The 23,647-nt window shown below is 35.7% G+C and overlaps 1 protein-coding gene across 1 annotated transcript in view; it reads right to left on the bottom strand.

Moving 5' to 3' along the window:
- Positions 1 to 23,647, bottom strand: part of csul (protein arginine N-methyltransferase 5) — a 176,954-nt gene that overhangs the window by 122,748 nt on the left and 30,559 nt on the right. The window contains exons 3-4 of the mRNA XM_090408092.1: positions 22,533 to 22,618; positions 17,887 to 18,018 (exon numbers count right to left, since the gene is read on the bottom strand). Coding sequence (XP_090264218.1) covers positions 17,887 to 18,018; positions 22,533 to 22,618 — 218 coding nt within the window. The remainder of the gene's footprint in view (positions 1 to 17,886; positions 18,019 to 22,532; positions 22,619 to 23,647) is intronic.

Genomic DNA, 23,647 nt, shown 5'->3' on the forward strand with positions numbered 1-23,647 from the left:
GAGCATGATGCATAGAAAAATGTTAAAGATGTTACTTGGACTTTGGAATTAGAGTATGAGGAAAGATTGTGAATTTTTAGCTACAGACTCTAGCAAATAGAAGGAAGAGGTGATACGATAGACTTCCAAACTTCTAAGTCATATAGGCTACCAATAGATGGAATTTTTCATTGTATGGAGAGAGAATGAGAGGGCAACCAGAAGTTGAGAATGAATGAGTAGCATCCCTGATTGCCCTGCCTATCTTTGCATCATCAGCAAACAATTGCAAATCTGATGATAGACCCTGCTTGAAGTCATTAATGTATAGATTGAACAATAATGGCCCAAGGACTGAACCCTGAGGTACACCACTGGTTACCTTAAATCTGGTAGATTCACACCCACTGTATACCACTTTTTGATATCTGTCTGTTAACCATCCCCTGATCCAAGTCAATAGATTATGTTCCAATCCCATATTCTCCAGTTTACGCAACAGCCTATCGTGTGGTATCCTATCAAATGCCTTAGAAAAATCCAACATATCATAGTGTATCCATTTCCTTTATCCAACTCGGCCGTAACATTGTTATAAAATACGAGCAAATTGCTAAAACATGACCTTCCTTTAGTAAACCCATGCTGTTCCCTGCAGAGTATAGAATGTTTGTCTATCCATTTCTGTATGCAAGTTCTTACTAACTTCTCTAAAATCTTCACTACCACACCAGAAATACTAATAGGTCAGTAGTTAGACACATTAGTTTTTGCACCACCCTTGTGCAATGGAACTATATTACATTCCTTCCAGTCTTGTGGTATCATTTCTGAGCTGAGACTCAAGTTATACAAATGTGTAAAAGGCCTAGCCAATTCAGGTGAACATTCCTTTAACAAACGGCAGATATTCCATCTGTCCCTATTGGCAAATTCTTATCCAGGTTATGCAAAAGCTCTTCAACCTCATTTTCATGATCCTCTAACTCATCCAACATAGCAGTAGCACTGTGCACCATACTACATACACCTGGTTGATATATCTTAGCAAAGTGAGCACTCATTAACTGAACAATCTCCTTAGTTTCCGACACTTGTGTACCATCTGCATTCAATAAAGTTATTCTTCCACATTCATTCTTTCTTTTGCTTGTGGCATAACGATAAAATTCTTTTGGATTGCCTTTAGCTTGCATGGCCAATTTCTTTTCATACTCCGTTTTAGCTTTTCTCACAATACTCATTACTTTTCTGGCCTGAGTTTTATATATTTCATAACTCCTCTCACTCTTATTCTCACTATACTCTTTCCACATCATCTTCTTATGAATTTCTAGCTTAATAAGGCTGCACATCCATTTCACACCCAACCTATTTACTCTTCGAACACTAGGGATACATTCAGATACCGCCTTATTCAAGCACTTTTTCAAAGATTCCCATGCATTGCTGACATTTTTTCCATTCAGTAACTGATACCATGGGACCAAAGATAATATTCTTCTAACTTGATCATAATTTCCAGCTTTGTAATTCAGCATGTAGCCTGATTTAATCGGAGTTTCAATACAAGTAGATACTTCCCAAGCAAGAACAGCATGACCACTGTCACCAATTGGTGGTAAAATAGCTTTATTCTTGACAGAGATCCCTTCTGATGCTATGAGCAAATCCAACTCTTTGACCTCGAGTTCCTTCTTTCACATGCTGCTTGAGAAATTTATCCTGCAACAATTCAATAAATTTTTGTTCTTTCTGATCATGAGATTTCTTTTCTACCCAATCAATGTTTGGAAAATTAAAGTCACCCATAATGATCATTCGCTTGGTACCCATAAAGCTAAATTGGTGATGCATTTCTTTGTCCCCTACAACTGAGCTGCCATTTAGGTTGTCCTTTAATTCTTTCATTGTTATCATATCACATTTAAGGTATTTTGTAAGTTTCTGGTGTAATTATTTTTGATGCCAGTATTATCCGTCCAAAGATCTGTAAAGTAATCCAAGAATTCTTTTACATCTATTTCACAATTTATACGAGGTGGTATCAAAAGGTTTCGGGACTAGCTCTGTTTACGAGAAATTACTTTATTTATCTACGTTTGCACACTATCACCTTCAAAATAGTCCCCTTGCATATCAATACAGCGCTCCCAGCATTCTTGCCACTTCTGAAATGTGTCCTGGAAGTCTTCTTTTCGAAGCATGTTAAGCACCTTTGCGATTCACGCTGGATCTCTGCAATGGTGTCAAAATGGTGACCTTTGAGTTGGATCTTCATCTTTGGGAAGAGGGCGAAGCCTGCAGAAGCCAAATCTGGCGAGTAGGGTGGGTGCTGAAGTGAGATCATGTTGTTTCTGGCGAGAAACTCATGTGTGAGGAGAGCTCGGTGACAGGGCTCATTGTTGTCGTGGGGCATCCAGTTTTTCATGCACCACAGATCTGGCCACTTGCGCCGAATGTCCTCCCTCAGACACCTTAAAACCTGGCAGTAGAACTCGCTATTGACGGTCTGGCCCATGAGGAACGAATTCTCGATGCAAAATGCCACGAATGTCGAAAAAGATGATGAGCATGCATTTGGTCGAGCTGCGGACCTGCCTCGCCTTTTTTCGGTCATGGAGATGATGGGCTCTTCCGCTGTGAGGACTGTTGCTTCGTCTCAGGGTCATACCCGTACACTCAAGTTTCATCACCAGTAATAATCCTCAAATTTCACGTTTGCTCTTTGTTCTAACTTGCTGTTAATGATGAAATCGCAGATGTGGTAATGCAGGTGGTCAGAATAGCATCAGTTACATAGCTCCCGATGTACATAGGACGATGTCTTTTGCCACACTGACTTATGAAGGTAGGTGCTCCCTGTGACTGTGCATGCACTCTTGTGCTGCCATCTGTTGGCGTGTTACAAACCTAGTCCCGAAACTTTTTGATACCACCTTGTATTTGCAGTTTCTTTTATATCTGCATTCGTGTGTTTTAGTATTTTGTACACACTGAATGATAAAGAATAGATGTTAATTCTGGAGCACAAGTTTTTTTGCATAACTGGAAGAATACCACATGGACCAAGAGATATTTTTTTTAGTATAAGCTACTGTAAAAATAATCATAATTTACAATTATGAATCCATTTACAATTGCTTCTCTATATAATTTTTTTTATTAGTTTCAGTTTTGTAACCACATATGATTGGCACTTGCCATGTGCCTGATTAGAAAGGTGTATATATAGTAAAGAAAAAAAAATGTCTTTACCAAATTCTGACAGTTGTAATAATTTCAATGGGTCTTTATCCTAATTCACAATTGTTAAGTACACTGTGATGTTATTCGTCATAAAGATACTTTCCTTTTGCTAATGATGACGTGTCAGCCATGACTGGCTTCTCACTTGCTTAGTTGAACAAGTGCGCATGTTTGCCAAGGAAGTTGAGGTGATTGACAGCTGACGAAAGCATCCAGGATTGGAGTAACAAAAAGAAAAAAAGAAAGAAGAAAGAGAGAATGGAAGTTTGAGAATGAAGACCATAGAATTTTGTTTTAGGAAGTATTTGAAAAATTTGATAGAATGTATTAATAGAAGACTCTGAAAAGGAATCATAGGAAAGTGAATCCTTTGACTGAAAAAGCTGATACTGTCAACAAGTGAACAGTAATAAAAGTAGACGTTATTTCAATGAACGAAGAAAATAACAAAAGGTTTCTTCTTTTTCTGTTTCAAGGACACTGGTGACTGAATTAGAGAAATCGAAAACTATGAAGTGACATTAATGAAGAGCTCTATTTTGATAGATTTAGTTTATAAAGTAGTAAGAAACTGTTATTCTCCGATAAAGAATTTGTGCTTTTTGTAATTAAATTGCCTGAGGTAAGAATATTTGTACTCAGTGGGACCAAGGACATCATCAGTACAGTAGTTCAAACAATTGTTTGAACTATTGTACTGATGATGTCAAAAGATACTTGGGATGAAATATTTACAAATTAAATAGTTATTACTGTGGTTAGTACGTGTTTTTTTTAGTGATGAATTCACCACAGGATTCGTTATGTAAATAATCCCATGATAGTTAAGAAGTTTTATCTTTTGAGAAAGGGCCTGATAAAGAACTCTCTAATGAACATTAATTGTTTTTGCAAGAATTTGTTGTAAAAAAGCTCAGACTGATTGGCCGAGTGATCAGCATATCCGCTCTCCAGCCAAGAGGCTGCGAGTTCGAATCCTACCATGGATGTATGCGATTGTTCTAGTAACTCTGTATGGAAAGGGCATCTGCAATACTTCTACCTCTTCTTCTGGTAGAAGGCTTCACTCCCAAAACCCAGTGAGGTATGGGAGTGACCAATACAGGGTCTACAGACAAATGCAACCCCCCCCCCCCCGCCCATTGTAGTAATTCTTACTACCGCATCATGAATCAAATCAGGAAGATTATTTCTTTCCATTAAAGACAAAACCTCTCTCATATAAGATTTTATCTTCGAAAAAATGTTTTCTACGGGATTAAGCATGCACGAATATGGTGAAAGTAATTTTAATTGGCATGAATAATTAAAACAAATATTTGACAAATCAGTGGGTTTATGAATTCTTGCATTATCCATGATAATCCAAGATGAATGTAAAGAAGGATTATCGCATATGATTTCAAAGAGTTCAAACATGAAAGTATTAAATTTTTCAGCATCGCATGTACTATTTTCAATTGTAAAATATCCTTGACTTAATGTAAAATGCCCTTAATTTATTGCAAATGCTATATTTAGGGTTTTTAGTTTCTAATTTAATAAATAACATTCATTTTGCATTATTCAAAAGTAGATTGTTTAATAACGAAAAGAGTCGCAATATTCATTCAAAGAGCCGTAGGTTGCCGATCCCTGGTCTAAATGAACCAAAACGAACAGCAGGTATATGTATCTTTCACAAGCATTATTTGCATGCAGATATACTTTTCATGCTGTTATCAAAGAAAAACCAGGTTTTAATTTATATGGTTTTGATCCAATTTTTTCTGATGAACTATATTCCGTTATTTCTAATATAGATACAAAGACACAAATGAACACTAATTAAGTTAGGAGAGAACATGAATAAGATACTGAAGGAATGAAGGGGTGTCCTGATACCTAATTGTGCATCACATTCACATTTATGTAGTACGAAAGAAAATAATTTAAAACCTCATCATTCAATTACAAAAGCAAAACTGAAAATTAAGAATTTGGTTCGAATTTGGAATTTCGAACAGGAAATTCCAAAATTAAAAGTACATAATTCAGATAATGTACAATATTAAAATCTTAATCGTAACAAAGAATCTAACACGGATGAATTAATGGTAGAGTATCATAGGTTGGTTAATTCAGAATTAAATAAACCAAGCGAATGTTCCTCTAATTTAGTTGCTGAAGACAAAGAGCTGCAGTCTTTAGAATTTAATTCTGATAGTGATTTTTGAGCAGGATAAAAATTGAACTTCATATTGAAAAGAAGGGTGTGTAAGAAAGTTTGAAACAAATCATAGTTAAAAAGCTATCAGATGTGAACTGTAGACTCAAATACACAAACATTATTAAAAAAAAACTGAAACAGTTTGAAAAGAAAAACCAAACCTTGGAGATTCAGTGACAAACTAAAGAAAACTTTGATTGATTCAGCCAGAGAGGCACGCAGTGAGGTCAACTATGAAGATAGAAAAATCAGAACTCTATGGTGGACTCAGGAAGTTAAAGAGGCAGTCAAGGAAATGAAAAAAACTCATTGAAAGTTTATGGCAAGCAGCTAAATCACCTTATGTTCTTAGGGAATACAGAGAAAAAATGTAAGAAAGCAAAGTATTGTGTAAAATTAGATAAACAGTAGTCATGGGAAGACTGGTAAGAATATTGAAAATAAATATCAGGAAGGTGATAAAATATTATGGAGGCTATTGAAAAGCTCAGGAATGGAGGAATGGGTACTGTAAAAAAAAAAAAAAAAAAAACAGAGATAAATGGGACATAAAAACTGAGGATAAAGATACTGTTGATGTATGGAGTAATTACTTTGAAAGATTGCTAAATGAAATGAGCAGTGACAGCATGGTGATAAAAAACACTCAACAAGAATGCAATCTGAAATATATATCTGAACTTGAAGTAGAAAAAGCTATCAAAAACCTGAAATGTGGAAAGGCAGCTGGAGTGGATGATATTTGACCAGAAATGCTAAAATATGGAGGTATAAAAGTTTTACAGTAGCTACATTGCATAATTCAGAAGGCCTAGTCAGAGGGTTGATTTCCAAATGATTGGAATAGAGTGCTCATAGTACTCATCTATAAAAAAAAAAAGGAAATAAAGCTGAATGTGAGAATTAAAGAGGAATTTCTCTAATGAGTGTTCCTGGTAAGATTTATGCAAGTATTCTTGAGAAACAGCTAAGAAAAATTGTGAAGGAAAATAAGAATCAGATTTTCACTTTAAGTTAAGAAACCATGGGAATATAACAGAATCTGTATTTAAGTTTTGTAGATCTGGAAATGGCGTGTGACAAGGTTCGAAGAGGAAAGCTGTTCAAAATGCTCCAGTTATATCCTTGAGAAACAGCTAAGAAAAATTGTGAAGGAAAATAAGAATCAGATTTTCACTTTAAGACAAATAGTTAAGAAATCATGGGAATATAACAGAATCTGTATTTAAGTTTTGTAGATCTGGAAATGGCGTGTGACAAGGTTCGAAGAGGAAAGCTGTTCAAAATGCTCCAGTTATATGGTGTAAATGGGACATTATATTATCAACCAATACATAGTCTCTATTTGAGTTGTAAATCAGCAGTTAGAATTGAAGGAGGTACAGAAAGATGGTTTGATGTTATGTCAGGTGTGCAAGAAGGGCATACATTATCTCAACTGTTATTCATCATCTATATCATAGGTTCCCAAAGTGGACGGTACTGCCCCCCAGTGGGTGCTGAAGACTTCTAGGGGGGCTATAGTGGGATCAGAAGCATTCAGGAGGTCTAGGGTCAGTGGCTCTTTATAGAAGAAATTAATAATACATATTTAAAAATTAATTATTTTCGTAATTAATTATAATCGTAATTTTGCGATTAGATAATCATTTAAAATTTAAATATTGCATTTTAATTCATCTTATGCCTGTCTTACACGATCAATTTTTTTTTATCAATTTTCTATTTCAATTATTTAATCATTTGAAAATTTACCATGTCAGATAGAAATAGATGTCAATTTTCTATGTCAATGAGAAAATAGAGCATGCATATATGTATGTATAATAGGTTATGTTTACAGTAGCAAATATATGTTATATTTCATTTCAAAATATATATAAAATATATAAAACCACTTTTCTAATTGATTTGTACAAAAATAAAAACCAATTTTATATAATTTAATATTATGAGCAAAAATAATAATGGCAAGAAAGAAATAAAATCGTAAATTTTAATTAGTACTAACTTATATTGCCTAGTTAGTACTAACTTATATTGCTAACTAGAGGGAAAAAACAAAGCAAATATTATTCGAAACTTATTATACTGTTTTCTGTGGTTATGTTTTGTAGGTTTGTTGTTTATATCTTGTGTAATTATTTTATTTATTATTATTTATAATTATTCGTACAATGTCGTGGTCGAACGAACAAAATGCGCTTCCGTGCAAAATAAAAAATTGAACGTGTCATACAGGATATTTTAACTTCTATTTTTTATATACTTAAAAAATTTATTCATTTTTTGCTATTGTAAAAATTGATTGTGCCATACAGGTTTTAGTCTATCTATGCAGCAGACGAGTCTTAACTAGTAGTATGTCAGTCAACTATTACGTAGGTAATTCACTCAATTCAGCTTATTTTGACAGGAATATTGGTGCTTGCAGTGACTTGTTCAAAGCATGAGTACGTTGGTATCGCAAACAAGTCAATACATGCAAGTCGATTTGGGCTAGATTTCAAATCTATAAATACCAGTAGTTTAGGAATAAGTTTCATTATTATTTGTGTGCTTTGCCAACAATCATCAGTCGAAAGTGTGATAGATAAGTGGAGTCATACAAAATGTAAATTAAATCTTTTATTTTGTGAATATTTTTGCAAATTTTATTACTTCATTATGTCTGAATATAAGAAGAAATGTCGACAGAACAGTATTGAGTATTTGAAATATGGTTTTATTCAGTCTCCTATGAACCAATTATTACCCATGTGCTTGATTTGCCAAAAAGTGTTTTCAAATGAACCAATGAAGCCTTCAAGGCTACAAAAGCATTTAACTAAAATGCATGCTGACAAAAAGGATAAAGATTTGTCCTATTTTCAAGTACTAGAAGAAAAATATTTTAAACGTTTAACTATATGAACCAGCCAATAATAAAAAGTATTACAGGAAAAATAGACGTATAAGCGTGAACATGAACAAAATGAAGGATAGAGTGCTGTATGGAGACTCGTTAGTACGAGGTGTGATAGTAGAGGATTTGAAAAAATCGTACCAACCTGGTGCGACCATAAAGGATGTAACTGAGTCTATAGAGAGCAAAAGGAAAGGGTGAAAGAAATGATTGTTGTGGCAGGTACGAATGATTTGAAAGGAGACAAAATGGAAATGATAAAAGACCCGAATGAATTGTTTGAGGTAGCAAAAGAAAAGAGTGAGAGGGTTAGAATGATTAGTCTTTTGCCATGGTATGACAGTGAAATGTTTAAAAGGAGGGCCATAATTGCGAATGACTTTATGCGTGGGTTATGTATGACGAGTGGTGTGGAATTTGTGGACGTGTGGAGCGAGTTCGATGGGCGAAAGGATCTATATAAGATGGATGGCTTGCATTTGAATGGTTACGGTGTAAGAAGACTTGAGAAAGTGTTGCTGAATGTAGTGGATGTGCAAATTCAGGGAAACTAGATTTATTAAGGGGGGGGGGAGTAGATATACAGTCCTTAGGGAGGCAGTTGAATGTAAGAATGAATATAATATGCCCGAGCAAATAAGGACAACAAATCAGAGTGGGATACTTAATATAAAGCATCAAGGTAGGGTTCGGGCTAATGGGGCTCTTAAATTCATGTACACTAATGCTAGGAGTATTAGGAACAAGAAGGAAGAGTTTTTGGCCATGGTTGGCACTTCCAGACCACAGGTTATTGGTATTAGTGAAACATGGCTGACTGTAGATGATATAGCTAGTGGGATTGAATGTGATGGGTATAGTGTGTTCAGGAATGACAGGGAGAATAAAATGGGGGGAGGAGTATTGTTGATGATAGCTGATGAGCTGCAGCCAAGGAGAATAGAAGTTGAATTGTAGGATAGAGAAAAGAGCATATTTGAGGCCATTTGGTGTGAGATTGTGGCTAGCAGAACTAAATATACAATTGGGTGCTGCTATAGACCAGGTGATGGAAAAGATGGTGTTGACAGTATGCACAAGCAAATAGAAGAAATGAGTGGAAGGAGGGTGATTATTATGGGAGATTCCAACTATGGTCACATTGATTGGAGTGAGGAGAGGACACACAGGAGGAGGGAATTGGATTTTATGCGGTTATTAAGGGATAACTATCGCAACAGCATGTAATGGAAAATACTATGGATCAGAGAGTGCTTGACCTAGTAATTACATCTGAGGATTTGGCTGTAACAAATGTGACCACATTGCCACCAATCGTTGAGAGTGATCATAGGGTCTTGACTTGGGAGGTGGCTAAAGGTGTAGAATTTTCAATTAAGACAGGGTACATGTGGAATTATCAGGCTGGAAAGTATAACAAGCTTAGGAGTTTGATTGGTTCAGTGCCATGGCATGTACAACTGCAAGGACTAGAAGTCGACAGTGCATGGGAGGTAGTTAAGAAGTGTTTGCATGAAGCAATGGCTGACTGTATACTTAGAGTCCGAATAATAAATCAACTAGGGGTTAAATGGATGAATAACACCATTAATCTTGAGCTGCGAAAAAAGAAACAACTATGGAGAGAATTTAAGGAGAAAGGTGACCGGCAGGCACATGAACGGTATAAAACGCAGGCCAGAAGGGTAACGAGTGTGGTAAGAAAAGCAAAAAAGGATTAGGAAAGAACATTGGCCATGCAGGCTAAAGAGAATCCTAAACATTTTTTAGATATGTAGCAAGTAAAAGGAAAAATGTACATGGCAGAATGATTTTAAAGAATGCCGATGGTAGGGAGGTAACTGAATCAGTTGATATAGTTGAGTTACTGAGTGAGCACTTTGCAAGAATATATCATCCAGGTGGTGACATTGCAGAAACGAATGTACCAGTAGATTATACGGGAATTGTGGTGAATGAAGTGGAGGTGAGTAGTCTATTGCATAACCTCAATGTCAATAAATCTGTGGGATTGGATGGTATACCAGCTCATGTTGTACGAGAAGCAGCTAAAGAATTGTCAGTACCCTTGACCATTTTGTTTAATTTGAGTCTCGGGTCTGGGTTAGTCCCAAGGGGGTGGAAAGAGGGGAAAATAGTTCCACTGCATAAAGGTGGTTCCAAGACTGCTGTTGTAAATTACCGACCGATTAGCATATCAGGAATCATTGTCAAGGTCTTAGAGAAATTAGTCAAGAAAAGAATACAGGATTGGATAGATGAAAATGGGATATTGTATGGGGACAACATGGTTTTGTGAAGGGTAGATCATGCCTCAGTAACTTGCTCACATTTTATAACACAGTGACGGCTGAACTGGATAGGGGTAATGGGTTTACAGTAATACTACTGGACCTTGCCAAGGCTTTTGATAGGATACCACATAGAACCCTAATCAGTAAACTGGAGCAGATGGGGATAGATATAGGGCTGGTGAGATGGATAGGAGGGTGGTTGAAGGAGAGATACCAGAGAGTGGTTTATTCAGGAGTGGAGTCTAAAAGACGGCTTGTGACTAGTGGAGTGGCACAGGACTCTGTTCTTGGACCACTGCTTTTCAATTTGTTCATCAATGATATAGGAAAGGATTTGAGAGGAAGTGTTCACCTGTTTGCTGATGATGCAAAGTTGGGTAGAGCAATTATGAGTGCACAGGATGTCAAAATTTTACAGGATGATTTGGATAGTTTGGAGGACTGGGCTAGGAAAAATGGATGTCAATTTAATGTGCCAAAGTGTAAGGTTATGCACTTTGGGGTGAAAAGAATAGCAGCAGTATATCGCATTGGTGGAACCGTACTCCAGGAGATTGATAAGGCCAGGGATTTGGGAGTGTTGGTGGATAAGGAATTGAAGTTTAGGGAGGCACATTGCAAAAGTGACTAAAACAGCTCATCAAATCACTTGGCTTTTGAAAAATACTTTAACATGCAGAGACAAGCAAGTTGTTGTTCCTCTGTATCGAGCCTTGATAAGACCCCATCTGGACTACTGTGCCCAGTTATGGGCACCAGGGTTTCTTCGTGATGGGGAGGAAGTGGAGAGGATCCAGAGACGAGTGACCAAGATGATAGCAGGTCTGTGGATTGAACCTTATGAGAATAGGTTGAAGATTTGTGGGTTGCAGAAATTGGTCGATAGGCGAAGGAGGGGTGATATGACTGAGACATTCAAATTACTGAAGGGTTTCTATAAGATTGATCCAGAAGATATTTTTGAAAATATGACTGGTGGTGGGAGGACTAGGGACCATGAATGGAAGCCGGGCAAGAGCGTGGTTGACAAGGGTGTTAGAGCTAGGTTTTTTACTTGGAGAGTAGTGAATGAGTGGAATAAGCTTCCAGAGTCTGCTGTGGGTGCTACGACCGTGAATGAGTTCAAGGCAAGGTATGATAAATACTGTGTGAATGTCGAATAGTTGTTCTTGACATGACGTTAGGGCCTCCCTCGATGAGTCTGTCGACTCCTTGGAGTTGCCCAGAACAATAATAATATCAAAACTTTTTACGTTGTCCACTAAACAAGATAATGACGGATTACAAGCTTCTTATAATATTTCATTATTAATCGCAAAAGCGGGAAAACCACACATAATTGGTGAGGAATTAATCTTGCTGGCAGTAAAAGAAGTAACAAACACTGTGCTTCATAAGCCAGCGTCAGATATCATCAGGAAAATTCCTTTCAGCAATAATTCAGTGCAAAGAAGAATCGATGAAATGGCTGGAGACGTTGAAAAATCATTGTGCGATTATTTGAAGACATGCCAATTTTCCATTCAATTCGATGAATCAACTCTCCCAAATAATGAACCACTACTCTTATCATACATACGATTCATAAAAGAAGAAAAAGTTTGTCATGAATTATTATTTGCTAAAAACTTGGAAGCGGGAGAATCTATGTTTATTATCAGGAATATGTTTTTTCAAGAGAAAGACATTCCTATACATTATATTTTGTCTGCTGCTACTGATGGTGCTCCAGCAATGACAGGGTGCCACAAGGGTTTCATAGCGCATTTGAAACAAGCAGTACCAAATGTACTCGCTATACATTGTGTTCTTCATCGTCAACATTTGGTTGCGAAAAATTTAAGTGAATGCTTGCACATGTCGCTCCATTACGTTATTAGAGTAGTCAACAAGATTAGAAGCAATTCATTGAGTAACAGATTGTTTAGCCAACTTTGTAGTGAAAACGATGAAGATTTCAATCGTTTGCTGCTTCACACAGACGTTCGCTGGCTTTCAAAAGGTATTTGTCTAAATCGATTTTACAATTTGTTTGATTCAGTACTAGAGTTCCTAGAAAACAGAGATGACGGATTGCGGGCCAACCTGATTACATCCAAAAATGACATCACTTATTTGACAGACCTCTATAAAATATTTAATGAAGTCAATCTACAACTACAAGGTGATGAATTGAATTTAATTAAAACAAAAAACGTTATTGCCGCTTTTGTAGGGAAACTTCTGTTCAAGCGGAATATGGGCAGAGGGGAATATAGCCACTTTTCAAATTTATCAGCAGTGTCTCTCGAAAAGGAAGATTTACTTACATACTGCCAACACTTGGAGGTTCTCCATGCTGATTTCAATGAGCGATTCAAGGATATTCTAAACATGAATATACCAAATTGGGTTCTAGATCCTTTCTTACATGCAAGCACAGCAGGATCATCAAATTTAGAAGTGGAACTCATAGAACTCACAACAAATGAAGAACTAAAAATAAAATTCAAAACTGGATACCAAGAGTTCTGGCTTCAAAAATCAATACCGACACTGTACCCTGGATTATGGGAAATAGTGAGAAATTTTTAATTGCATTTCCATCTTCTTATTTGGCTGAGCGTGGGTTTAGTGCTGTAGTGAATTTACTATCTAAGAAAAGGAGCCGATTGCATATAACTGAGCATGGCGATTTACAACTGTTTTTAACGAAAGTTGAACCCGATATTAACAAACTTTTAAATATGCACCAGGCTCATCCTTCACATTAATTTGTTATTTTTTCTTTGCATTTTTACTTTGTAAGTTAAAAATAAACCATATAATACATTTGATGGCGTTTTAATTATTACAATAAGATTCTTACTAATGTAATGCAATCTCTTAATATGTATTCCGAATTTTCATATTTAAACCATTGTATGAAACTTCACATTAATTTGTTATTTTTGCTTTGTATTTTTACTTTATAAGTTAGAAATAAACAATTTTTTTATACTATTATAATTACAGCTATTTTGCCTGCTTCAATCTGCTACCGAGCTTCCCGTGCCCTCATAAAACAAGCCATAAACAACAGATTTAAAAAGAAACAACAAGCATATTCATACATTCACAAAACAAAAAAGAGATTGAAAAAGCTACTAACCACTAACGAATGGGCAGTTTTTTGGGATAATACCCAATCACACATCAACGACTACACGCTATTATTAGAAGATCGACACGCAAAGAAATGGTACACACTAACAAACACCCAATACAACAATCGCGCTGCTTCCAACCCTTCGGATATTTCCGCCTTAGAACCAACAAAAAACAATTCCATTATCAATCTATCACACCACAATCTCACGCCCGACGAAATCACCATCCTGAACAAAGGATTAAACTTTGGTGTTTCCCCAAAATACATACAAAACAGAGACATCATTACCGAAATGCAAGCGAAATTAGAGTATGACCCTAACAAAGAAACTATATTCCACAAAATTAACAACATCATAAACAGTAAAATAATAATTAAACCCAACATCACCCCCAACTTACATGAAGCCCTTCTATCCCTAAAGAAGAACCCGAACATTATTATCAATAAAGCGGACAAAGGGGACACCGTAGTCATCACAAACCAAGCCGATTACCACAACAAGATAACAGCCATCTTAACCGACCCACACACCTACCGAAAAATACAAATTGACCCCACCTCCGACCTCATAAAACAAATCAACGATACCCTACACATCCTAAAAAATGAAAATAAAATTGACAAAACCACACTGAAAAACACAATCCCCCGCACCACACGTACCTCTTGTATGTTCGGACAAATAAAAACCCACAAAGACGGGTACCCGATGAGACCAATAGTCTCCTACAAAAATACCACCACAGCCCCTTTATCAAAATTCGTAGCGAAACTCCTCAAACCACTAACCACAACGTCAAACTTCATGATAAAAAAAAAACACGGACGACCTTTTCAATAAAATAAAAGACCTAACCCTATCCCAAGAAGACATCCTCACTTCTTTAGATGCGGCCTCTTTATACACTAACGTGGACGTCCCCAGAACTTTAGACATCGTACACACACTACTCACAGAAGACCACACCCTACACTCTCGTACTAAACTAACGCCCATTGACATTATTAACTTAATAAAACTAGTAATCTCGGCAAACTTCTTCAAGTTCAACAACAACATGTACATACAAATCTTCGGACTCCCCATGGGCCAAAACATCAGTGGACAACTAGCGGAATTATTCCTGGCACATATAGAATCACTTCTACTCCACCCTTCCCTTCCCCCCCGGCATCACCTTCTATGGCAGATACGTGGACGATATTCTGTGCATTGGTAATCCCACACACATCACCACCTTAAAAACATCCCTAAACAGCTACAGCAACAGGTTAAAATTCACCACAGAAACCGAACAGAACAAATCCATCAACTTCTTAAACTTGACATTAACCAGAACACACAACAAAATAGCCACGAAAATATACCACAAACCCTCACACATCGGAAACTACCTCCATTTTCACTCATACCATCCGTATTCTGTTAAAAAATCCGTCATCTTATCACAATTCATAAATGCTCACAAATTTTCAACCAATCAAAATAGTCTAAACGCTGAAATAAAAAAACTAACACAGATCTTAAATCGCAACTATCCTACACAACTGATAAACTACGCAAACAAGACGGCAAAAAACCGCCAAAACAACCCAAGTACCAAAACGAACTTCCCTACACAAAAAATTATCAAACTACCATACACCCAAAACACATACAAAGCCTATAAATACATCTTCAAACATACTGACTACAAACTGGTATTCACCACAAGCCAAAAACTGGCAAACCTCCTAAAATCCACCAAACCCCACACACAAAAAGATATATTTGAACAGCACAATGTAGTCTATAAATTTCCCTGCCAAAAAGACTGTGACATCACTTACACAGGTTCCACCATCAGGTCTTTATGGGCAAGACTACAAGAACACTTCCGTGACTGTAACATCCCTATTCCAGAACATTTAAACACTAAAAAACGCAACATTAAAAAGAAAAATCGCATACAAAGCACAGGAAAAACTGAAATAGCTGTTCATGCCCTTGAACAAAAACACACCCCACAGATAGACAAGGCCATCATAATAGACAGACAAGACAATGAAACAATGCTCAGAATATCGGAAACAATAGCTATAAAGTGTGACGCGAACTCGATCAACGTACACAGGCCCTACATAATCTCCGAGGTTTGGAAGCTTCACAACATTAAATTGAGGTCACAATCCCGACCAATAGGAGACAACACAAACACCTCTGAAGCACCCACCCGACCTGACATAGCTTCCACTTTCCCAATATGTTCCGATGATGACCACGAATAGTCGAAACGGTCCACCCCGTCAACTACCTTTCCCCTTCCCCCTCCCTATTTTAAAAAATTAACCCTTTCACTTTTTCCCCACCCTATATAAAAGTATATGTTTCTATATATTACGAAAAAAACCCGGGTTTTGCTAACTTATTCTACCAAACTGCCTACCCCCCCCCCCACACACACACACTCTGCAGTTCTCGACATCGCAGACAGAGGAAAAGCCACAACACCCAGAAAAAGGTATGTGCAATTTTCTATTCCTTAAGCTACATATACTTTTTAGTGCATCTACACTCATAATGCCCTAAGAACCCATGAGTAAATAGCCAATGACATTTAAACAGGGGTACTCCTAAACTGAAGCAGGCAAAATAGCTGTAATTATAATAGTTTATAATGAGGAGTAACATGGGAGTTTTCCCAGAAATAATATACATAATTTTGTAATATATTTAATGGTGTTTTAATTATTACAATAAGATTCTTACTAATGCAATGCAATGCAATCTCTTAATTGTATTCCACATTTTCATATTTAAACCATTGTATGAAACTGTGCATAATGTTATTCAAGCGTGCATTTTACAATCTTTACATATGGGCTACATTTCACCAAAATCGGTATAGCAATAACTGTGTTCAAGATGAAGCACATATTGGCCACTTCTTTTTAAAAATTTAACAGCATGAGAAGTAATGTATTATTAGTTGCATTTACGTCAAAAATATCAAATGGCTTGAACGCAGAAAACTGTTATAATGGGGGACATTACAAAATTTATGTCTTGCAAAGTGGGCGGTAGCCCGAAAAAGCTTGGGAACCTATGATCTATATGAATCAGATTATGAAGGAAAGTTGCATTAAGTGGTCATCATTAGCTTCTATATACAAGTAACCTAGTCATGAAGAAACTTCACATGCAAACTTGGTTTGCTTACACTTGTATAAAAGACTAAACAAGAATATAATTTATTGGCATTTTTATTTTAATTTATAACCAAGTAAAAAAATTTCTAAGACTCCAGTCTGTCCATCAAGAATGTTGCCCTTCTCAAGCATCATAACAACTGAGTAGCATACAAGTCAGTTCAAATAGTTCATAGTGTTCTGATATCTCCAAAAGATAGCATTCCTTTCCACAAACATCACTGTTCATAGAATCTAGGTTCTTGTGGTCTAGCCTATATAGATGAATCCAAGAAAGAAGTAAAACATTTTAAAATTTAGAACATTCTTAGTGAAAGTGAATAGTAAAATCAGTCAGCCTCAGTTAATTAAAAAACTACCACAGGCTTGGATGTTTGTGAACATATTTAGGTGGAAGATGAATTTCTTCAACTATCTTGAAAAAGTTTCATGTTTTGGTCTCTGGCACAGGGTTTTCTTTTATCTAACCCTTAGTCCACTCACACTGCTGATACTAATGCATTAGCCTTTCAATGTTTGTGATCCAGATTTAAAAAAGACTCAGATGTAAGACCAAGATTAAGATGATTAATATAGATAGCAATGCCTGAGTAAACCAACATATCAGTCCTGATGCTATTAGAAACCAGACAACATGTTAATTGTAAAAAAAAAAAAAAAAAAAAAAAAAAAAAAAAAAAAAAAAAAAACACTAATAAGAAGCTATCTCCAATGTACTAATGTACTGTTAATTATCTAGTGCTATCATACAAAGGTGAATCCACAAAAGAAGTAAAACATTTAAAACATTCTTTATAATATATATATATCAGAAAACTGATTAATATATTCTTGATATCATTTCTTTATCTATATTAAGAGACAAAACTAACATTATTTAATTATAAATTGAGAAAGTAAACCTATAAAGCAAAAAGAAAAATCATACTTGGTATGCACCAGATGTCAAGATTCGATTGTGAATACAGCGGGCCAAATTGATGCAATTACCATTTTTAAGCGAAAGTAAAATGGCTGGTAATCCTAGATGGGCAGCATAGGTGAGTTCTTGTTCCAAAGCCTAGTAAAGGAAAATAACTTCATTCAAGCAAAATTTTAGTGTTTTCTGAGCCTGTATTGCATTTATGAATTGTATTTATTTATATAGGTAAATAGGAGTAATATTTTTAGGCTTTGTCTTTGTAATATGTAAAGGCTTAAATATCACTATTCATATTTATAAAATGCTGGGAGTTTTCTACCACCATGATCATACTGCTTGTTTCATTTAGCAGTCTTTCAAAGCAATTAGTCCAGACATCTAGAATATCTTTATCTTTAGTTTTCATGTCACCTTTGTCATCTGATTCCTTTTATAGTACTTTTTTCTCGATTTCAAAGCTTTTTCAATACCTTCCAGAATATTTTGGATGAGACCTTTTGTTTAGCTAATTTTACACAGTGCTTCACTTTCTTACATTTTTCTCTGTATTCTCAAAGAGTAAAAGCTGACCTGACAGCAACTTTTGATACGCTTTCTTCTTTTCCTTGACTGCCTCTTTAACTTTCTGAGGAAACCCTAGAGTTCTGATTTTATTATTCTTACAGACAACCTCATCACATACAGTGGCATAGCTAGAGCTTTTGTAGCCTGGGCAGTCACTGAGTTTGCCGCCCTTCTCAATACACACCAAAAATACTACAAAAAGTCAAAACGACATATAGGGAAATAAATTAAAACACTATGTTTATTTTTGAAATAAAACTTTAATTCCAACATTCTAAAATGTTATTTTTCTTGCTTTTCTGTTAGCAAAATCAATGACACAAAGTCTATTTCATCACTCAGTTTCTGTTCTATAGACAGTATGGCAAGATTTCTTAAACGCAAAGTGCCTCCCAGGGCAGACCATCCCCTTCCTTCTCCCTCAGCCATGCCACTGACCGCATGCCTTTCTGGCTGAATCAATCAATGTTTTCTTCAGAATTTGAAACTGAATCTAAAAGAACCAAACCTTAGGGTTTGGTTCTTTTCAATGACAAACTCAAAAGAAAACATGATTGATTCAACCAGAGAAGCATGTACTGAAGTTGTAAGGACAGAAAAATCAGAACTGTAGCGCTCAAGAAGGTAAAGAGGCAGTCAAAGAAAAGAAGAAAGCATATCAAAAGTTCTTGGCAAGTAAGTCAGCTTGTGCTCTTGAAGAATACAGAGAAAAATGTAAGAAAGTGAAGAACTCAGTAAAATTAGTTAAACAAAAGTCACAGAAAGACTTTGGTAAGAACATAAAAAATAAGTATCAGGAAGGTTAAAATATACTGGAAGCTATTAAAAAAATATTACAAATAGAGGAAAGAGTACTGTAGAAGAAATCAGAGATAAGGCAACATGAAAACTGAAGATATTCTAGATGTCTGGAGTAATTACTTTGAAAGACTGCTAAATGAAACAAGAAGTGTCAGCATGGTGGTTGAAAACCCTCCACAGGAATGCAGTCAAGGCAGTACATATCCATACTTGAAGTAGAAAAAGTCATCAAAAACTTGAAACATGGAAAGGCAGCTGAGTAGATGAAATTTGACCAGAAACTCAAACATGGAGGTATAAAAGTTTTACAGTGCACAATTCAGAGGGCCTGGTCAGAGGGTCGAATTCTAAATGATTGAAGCATAGTTCTCATGGTACCAATCTATAAAAATGGAAATAAAACTGAATGTGAGAATTACAGAGGTATTTCACTAACATGCATTCCTGGTAATATTTATGCGAGTATACTCGAGAAACGGTTAAGAAAAACTGTGAAAGGAAAGCTTGGTGAAAAACAAACTGGATTCAGGCCAAATAAAGGTTGTCAGGATCAAATTTCCACTCTTTAAGAAACAGTTGAGAAATCTTGTGAACATAACAAGGTGTATATAAGTTTTGTTGATCTGGAAAAGGTATATGGTGTAAATGGGACATTATATCAAGCAATACATAGTCTCTATTTAAGCTGTAAGTCAGCAGTTAGAATTGAAGGAGGTATAGGAAGATGGTTTGATGTAAAATCAAGCATGTGACATGTGCACAATATCTCCAGTGTTATATTAGGAAAGAACCTGTTATTGTTAGCATTCAGGAATGTGTTAGTAAAGCTAATCTCAGGTATGGTCAACTAAACAGAATGAGAAAGGAAAGATTAGCAAAACAAGTGTTCTTCGCCAGGTTGTTAGGAAAAAGATCCAGCGGCAGATCAAGATCTATGGGGATTGATACAGTAAAAAATGCCTTAAAGATAGAATTATAAGATCTGATAATGTTGGAGCTCTGACAGCTAAGATTAATTGGGAGGAAAATTGTTGATAGGAAGTTAATAATGGCATAACTTTTTCATGTACTACTATCATAATTATCCACAATTATCATAATAAATGCACCCCCCCTGAGGGCACATATCAGGAATTTGATGATATTTTTAAAAGTAATATTTATAGTTAATCCTTTTTAATAACAATAACAGGCAAAATTTTTATTAATGATCAAGTTGCTCTAGAGAATACACAAGTTTTTGGCTCAAAAGAACATCACAGTCACACCCTCATTTTCCTATTCACCAGATTTAGGCTCTGTGACTTCATTTTATTCCTTAAGCCAGTGTTTTCCAAGGTGTGGTATCTGTATCCACACTAGTACATAAAACGTCTTTAGGGGATATAAGGCACTTTTATTTTTTTTTCCAATTTTGATTACACACACACACACACACACACACACACACACACACACACACACACACACACACACACACACACACACACACACACACACACACAAGTGAGGGGGGGGGGCTGGAAAGTTCTGATAAACACCAGAACAATAATGATATTAAAGCAACTGATATAACCAGAAGAAAGAATACACTAATAGCAGAATTATCAATGTAGCATCCTCATATGTTCTTTCTTGTGGTTATATCAGTTGCTTTGATATAATTTTTGTGCTGGTGTTTAGACTTTTCAGATTCCCCCCTTTTGTGTGTGTGCATGTGTGTATCAGTAATCAAAATTTAAAATCATAAAAGTGCCTTATATCCCCTAAAGATATTTCATGTATCTCTGTGGATATCAGTTGCTTTAATATCATCTTTGTAGAATCTAGGTGTTTATCAGAACTTTCCAGACATGTATTTCTGTCATCATTCTATTTTTTCTAACTTTTCAATAATAACCCAAATATTCAAAGTAAGTCTTAAACAAATGCTTCTCTTTAGCATGTATCGAACTTCCTTTAGGGTACATTTGGTTGAAGGCACATCACATTCCAACCAATTAACTGCTTGCATTAAAAGCGCATATTCAAATAGTTCAAATGCATTCAGAATGCTCTGCTAAATTTTGGAATTTTTCCTACCTTAAATTGTAACAGCCCTCAATGATTGTTTCATCACCTGTGCATGCATTTATACATGTTTAACCATATTTGTGACACATGTTATCTTCTTGATGTGGAGTCCCTTCTAGAGCTAAAAATAGCAAATATAGAACCAGATTTCACCCTGTTAACTTCCTCCCAAGAGAAACAATTTCATTTGGCTAATTAAACTTTTTTTATGTTATTGAAAATTTAATTTCACAATTTTTTGTGTTATGCAATTATTCAAATAATGAGTGCTCACTTTGTCAAGATATATCAACTTGGCATATGCAATAATGGGACACAGTAATACAACTATGTTGGATGGAGCGAGGCATGAGGAGGAGAGTCTAGAACTGCTGCATAACCTGGATAAGAATTGGGCAACAGATGGGCTATCAGCACATAGACTAAAGTAACATTCAGCTGAACTGGTACACAATTGACATGGTTGTATATTTTGAGTTTTAGCTAAGGAAAGATACCACAGAAATACAAAGACTGCATGATAGCCCATCATACAAGCGTGGTGCAGGAACCGATGTGTAACTACCAACCTATCAATATCTATTTAGAGATTGTGAAAATCTGAACACTCGGATACAAAAAGGGATTGAGAGCTAAACTTTGAAAGGAACAGCATTGGTTTATTAAAGGGAGATCGTGTCTGAGTAATCTGCTCATATTTTATAATAATGTTATGGTTGAGTTGGATAAAGAGAACGGATAAATTATCATATCGGTGTAATCTATAAAATTTAAGGTGATCAGTGGTGTTCCTCTGGGATCAGTCCTTCAACTATTATTGTTCAACCTATTTGATGATATTGGGAAGAACAGCTGAAAGGAGGTATTCAACTGTTTGCTGATGTTGCAAAGATAGGCAGGGAAATCAGGGATGCTACTGATATACAGCCCTTACAAAATGACTTGGACTCTGGCAAGATGAGATTTCCAAAAAGGTATAACATATTGGTGTCATTATGCATGGAGAAACTGATTAGGCCAGGGATGTTGGGGTTATGGTAAGGTCAAAGGTCATGCAGAAAAATGTACACAATGAATTTTACTTTGGTGAATGCATACACAATTTTTATAGAATACTGGAATAAATTATTTACATTCAAAATAAATATAAGGAGATTAAACAAGTAAAGTAAACATTATTCATGCCATATGTAAAAATTTATAGGAGAAATTACTTTCTCTGAATTCTTCCGTACTGCAGGAACATCTGAATCTAAATCAAGCCAAGGAGAAGTTTTTCCAACAATCAAATAGTTCCAATCTGGAAATAATGAAATGTTAGAAATGGCATTATTATATTTAAAATAAAAGAGGAAAATGATCAACAGCTATAAATTTTTTTAAAATAATGTTTTTAGCTGGAAAACATCTGGATGTCTTACTTTACTCCTTTTAATTATATAAACCAAACCTGTCAATGAAATTGATAGTTTTCTGTTAGGTCAATGGCTTTTGCAATATTTTGTTTGTTCATGTTCTGTATTCTTTCATGTTTGTTACCTATTGTATTCTCAATAGGTAAGAATTTCCTTTTTCATCCACTACTTGGATTGTTATAACTAGGATGCTTATTCATGTTAGGAATTCTGCATTAAATACTTTTATGAAGAACACAAACTCAAAAATTTACTGGGATAAGAGAACGAGACGTTGAGATGTATGTGTTTGGTATATTCCTTTGCAGGTCACTACATTCATCCAGGTAGAATTTTTCAAATTCACTTTTTGTTACTACTTTTTTTGTTACTTTTGTTACACAAGGTTTGCACTACTTTTCAGTAGTGCAAACCTTGTGAAAATGTATGAGCTGAAATGATTTTGCATTTTGATGATTTTATTCTCTACTCATTTATTGCATATTTGTTTATTCATGCATTGCAAACATGTTAGAAGAAAAAAAGACAACATAAAGCATGATCCAAATTAAAGCATCCCTGTTTAAGGTGCTTGTGGAGCACCACGAAGTGATCCAAATGCCGTGAATCTTTGCAAAAATTCATTGTGTATCATGTTATCATGTGGAAATGATATCGAGAGGGAAAAAATTCCCAAATTCACCACCAAGCAGCATTTTAAATGCCAAATGCACAGAATTTGCATATCATGCAACTCAGCAGGTGTCAGGAGGGTTTAAAAAGATGGAGACAGAATTTTCTCCTTTATTCCAGTTGTTAATGCCATTAACCCTGACACAAACAAGTTTTACTCGTGAAGCTGTACTATCTAAACAATTGCAATGCTGTTGCTGCACTCTGCAAATTGTCACCTGAAAAAATGTTGATGAGGTCCA

Source organism: Typopeltis vanoorti, chromosome 18, assembly GCF_054136105.1.
Source record: "Typopeltis vanoorti isolate ZY-2024b chromosome 18, IOZ_Tvanoo_1.0, whole genome shotgun sequence".
Classification (NCBI taxonomy): domain Eukaryota; kingdom Metazoa; phylum Arthropoda; class Arachnida; order Uropygi; family Thelyphonidae; genus Typopeltis; species Typopeltis vanoorti.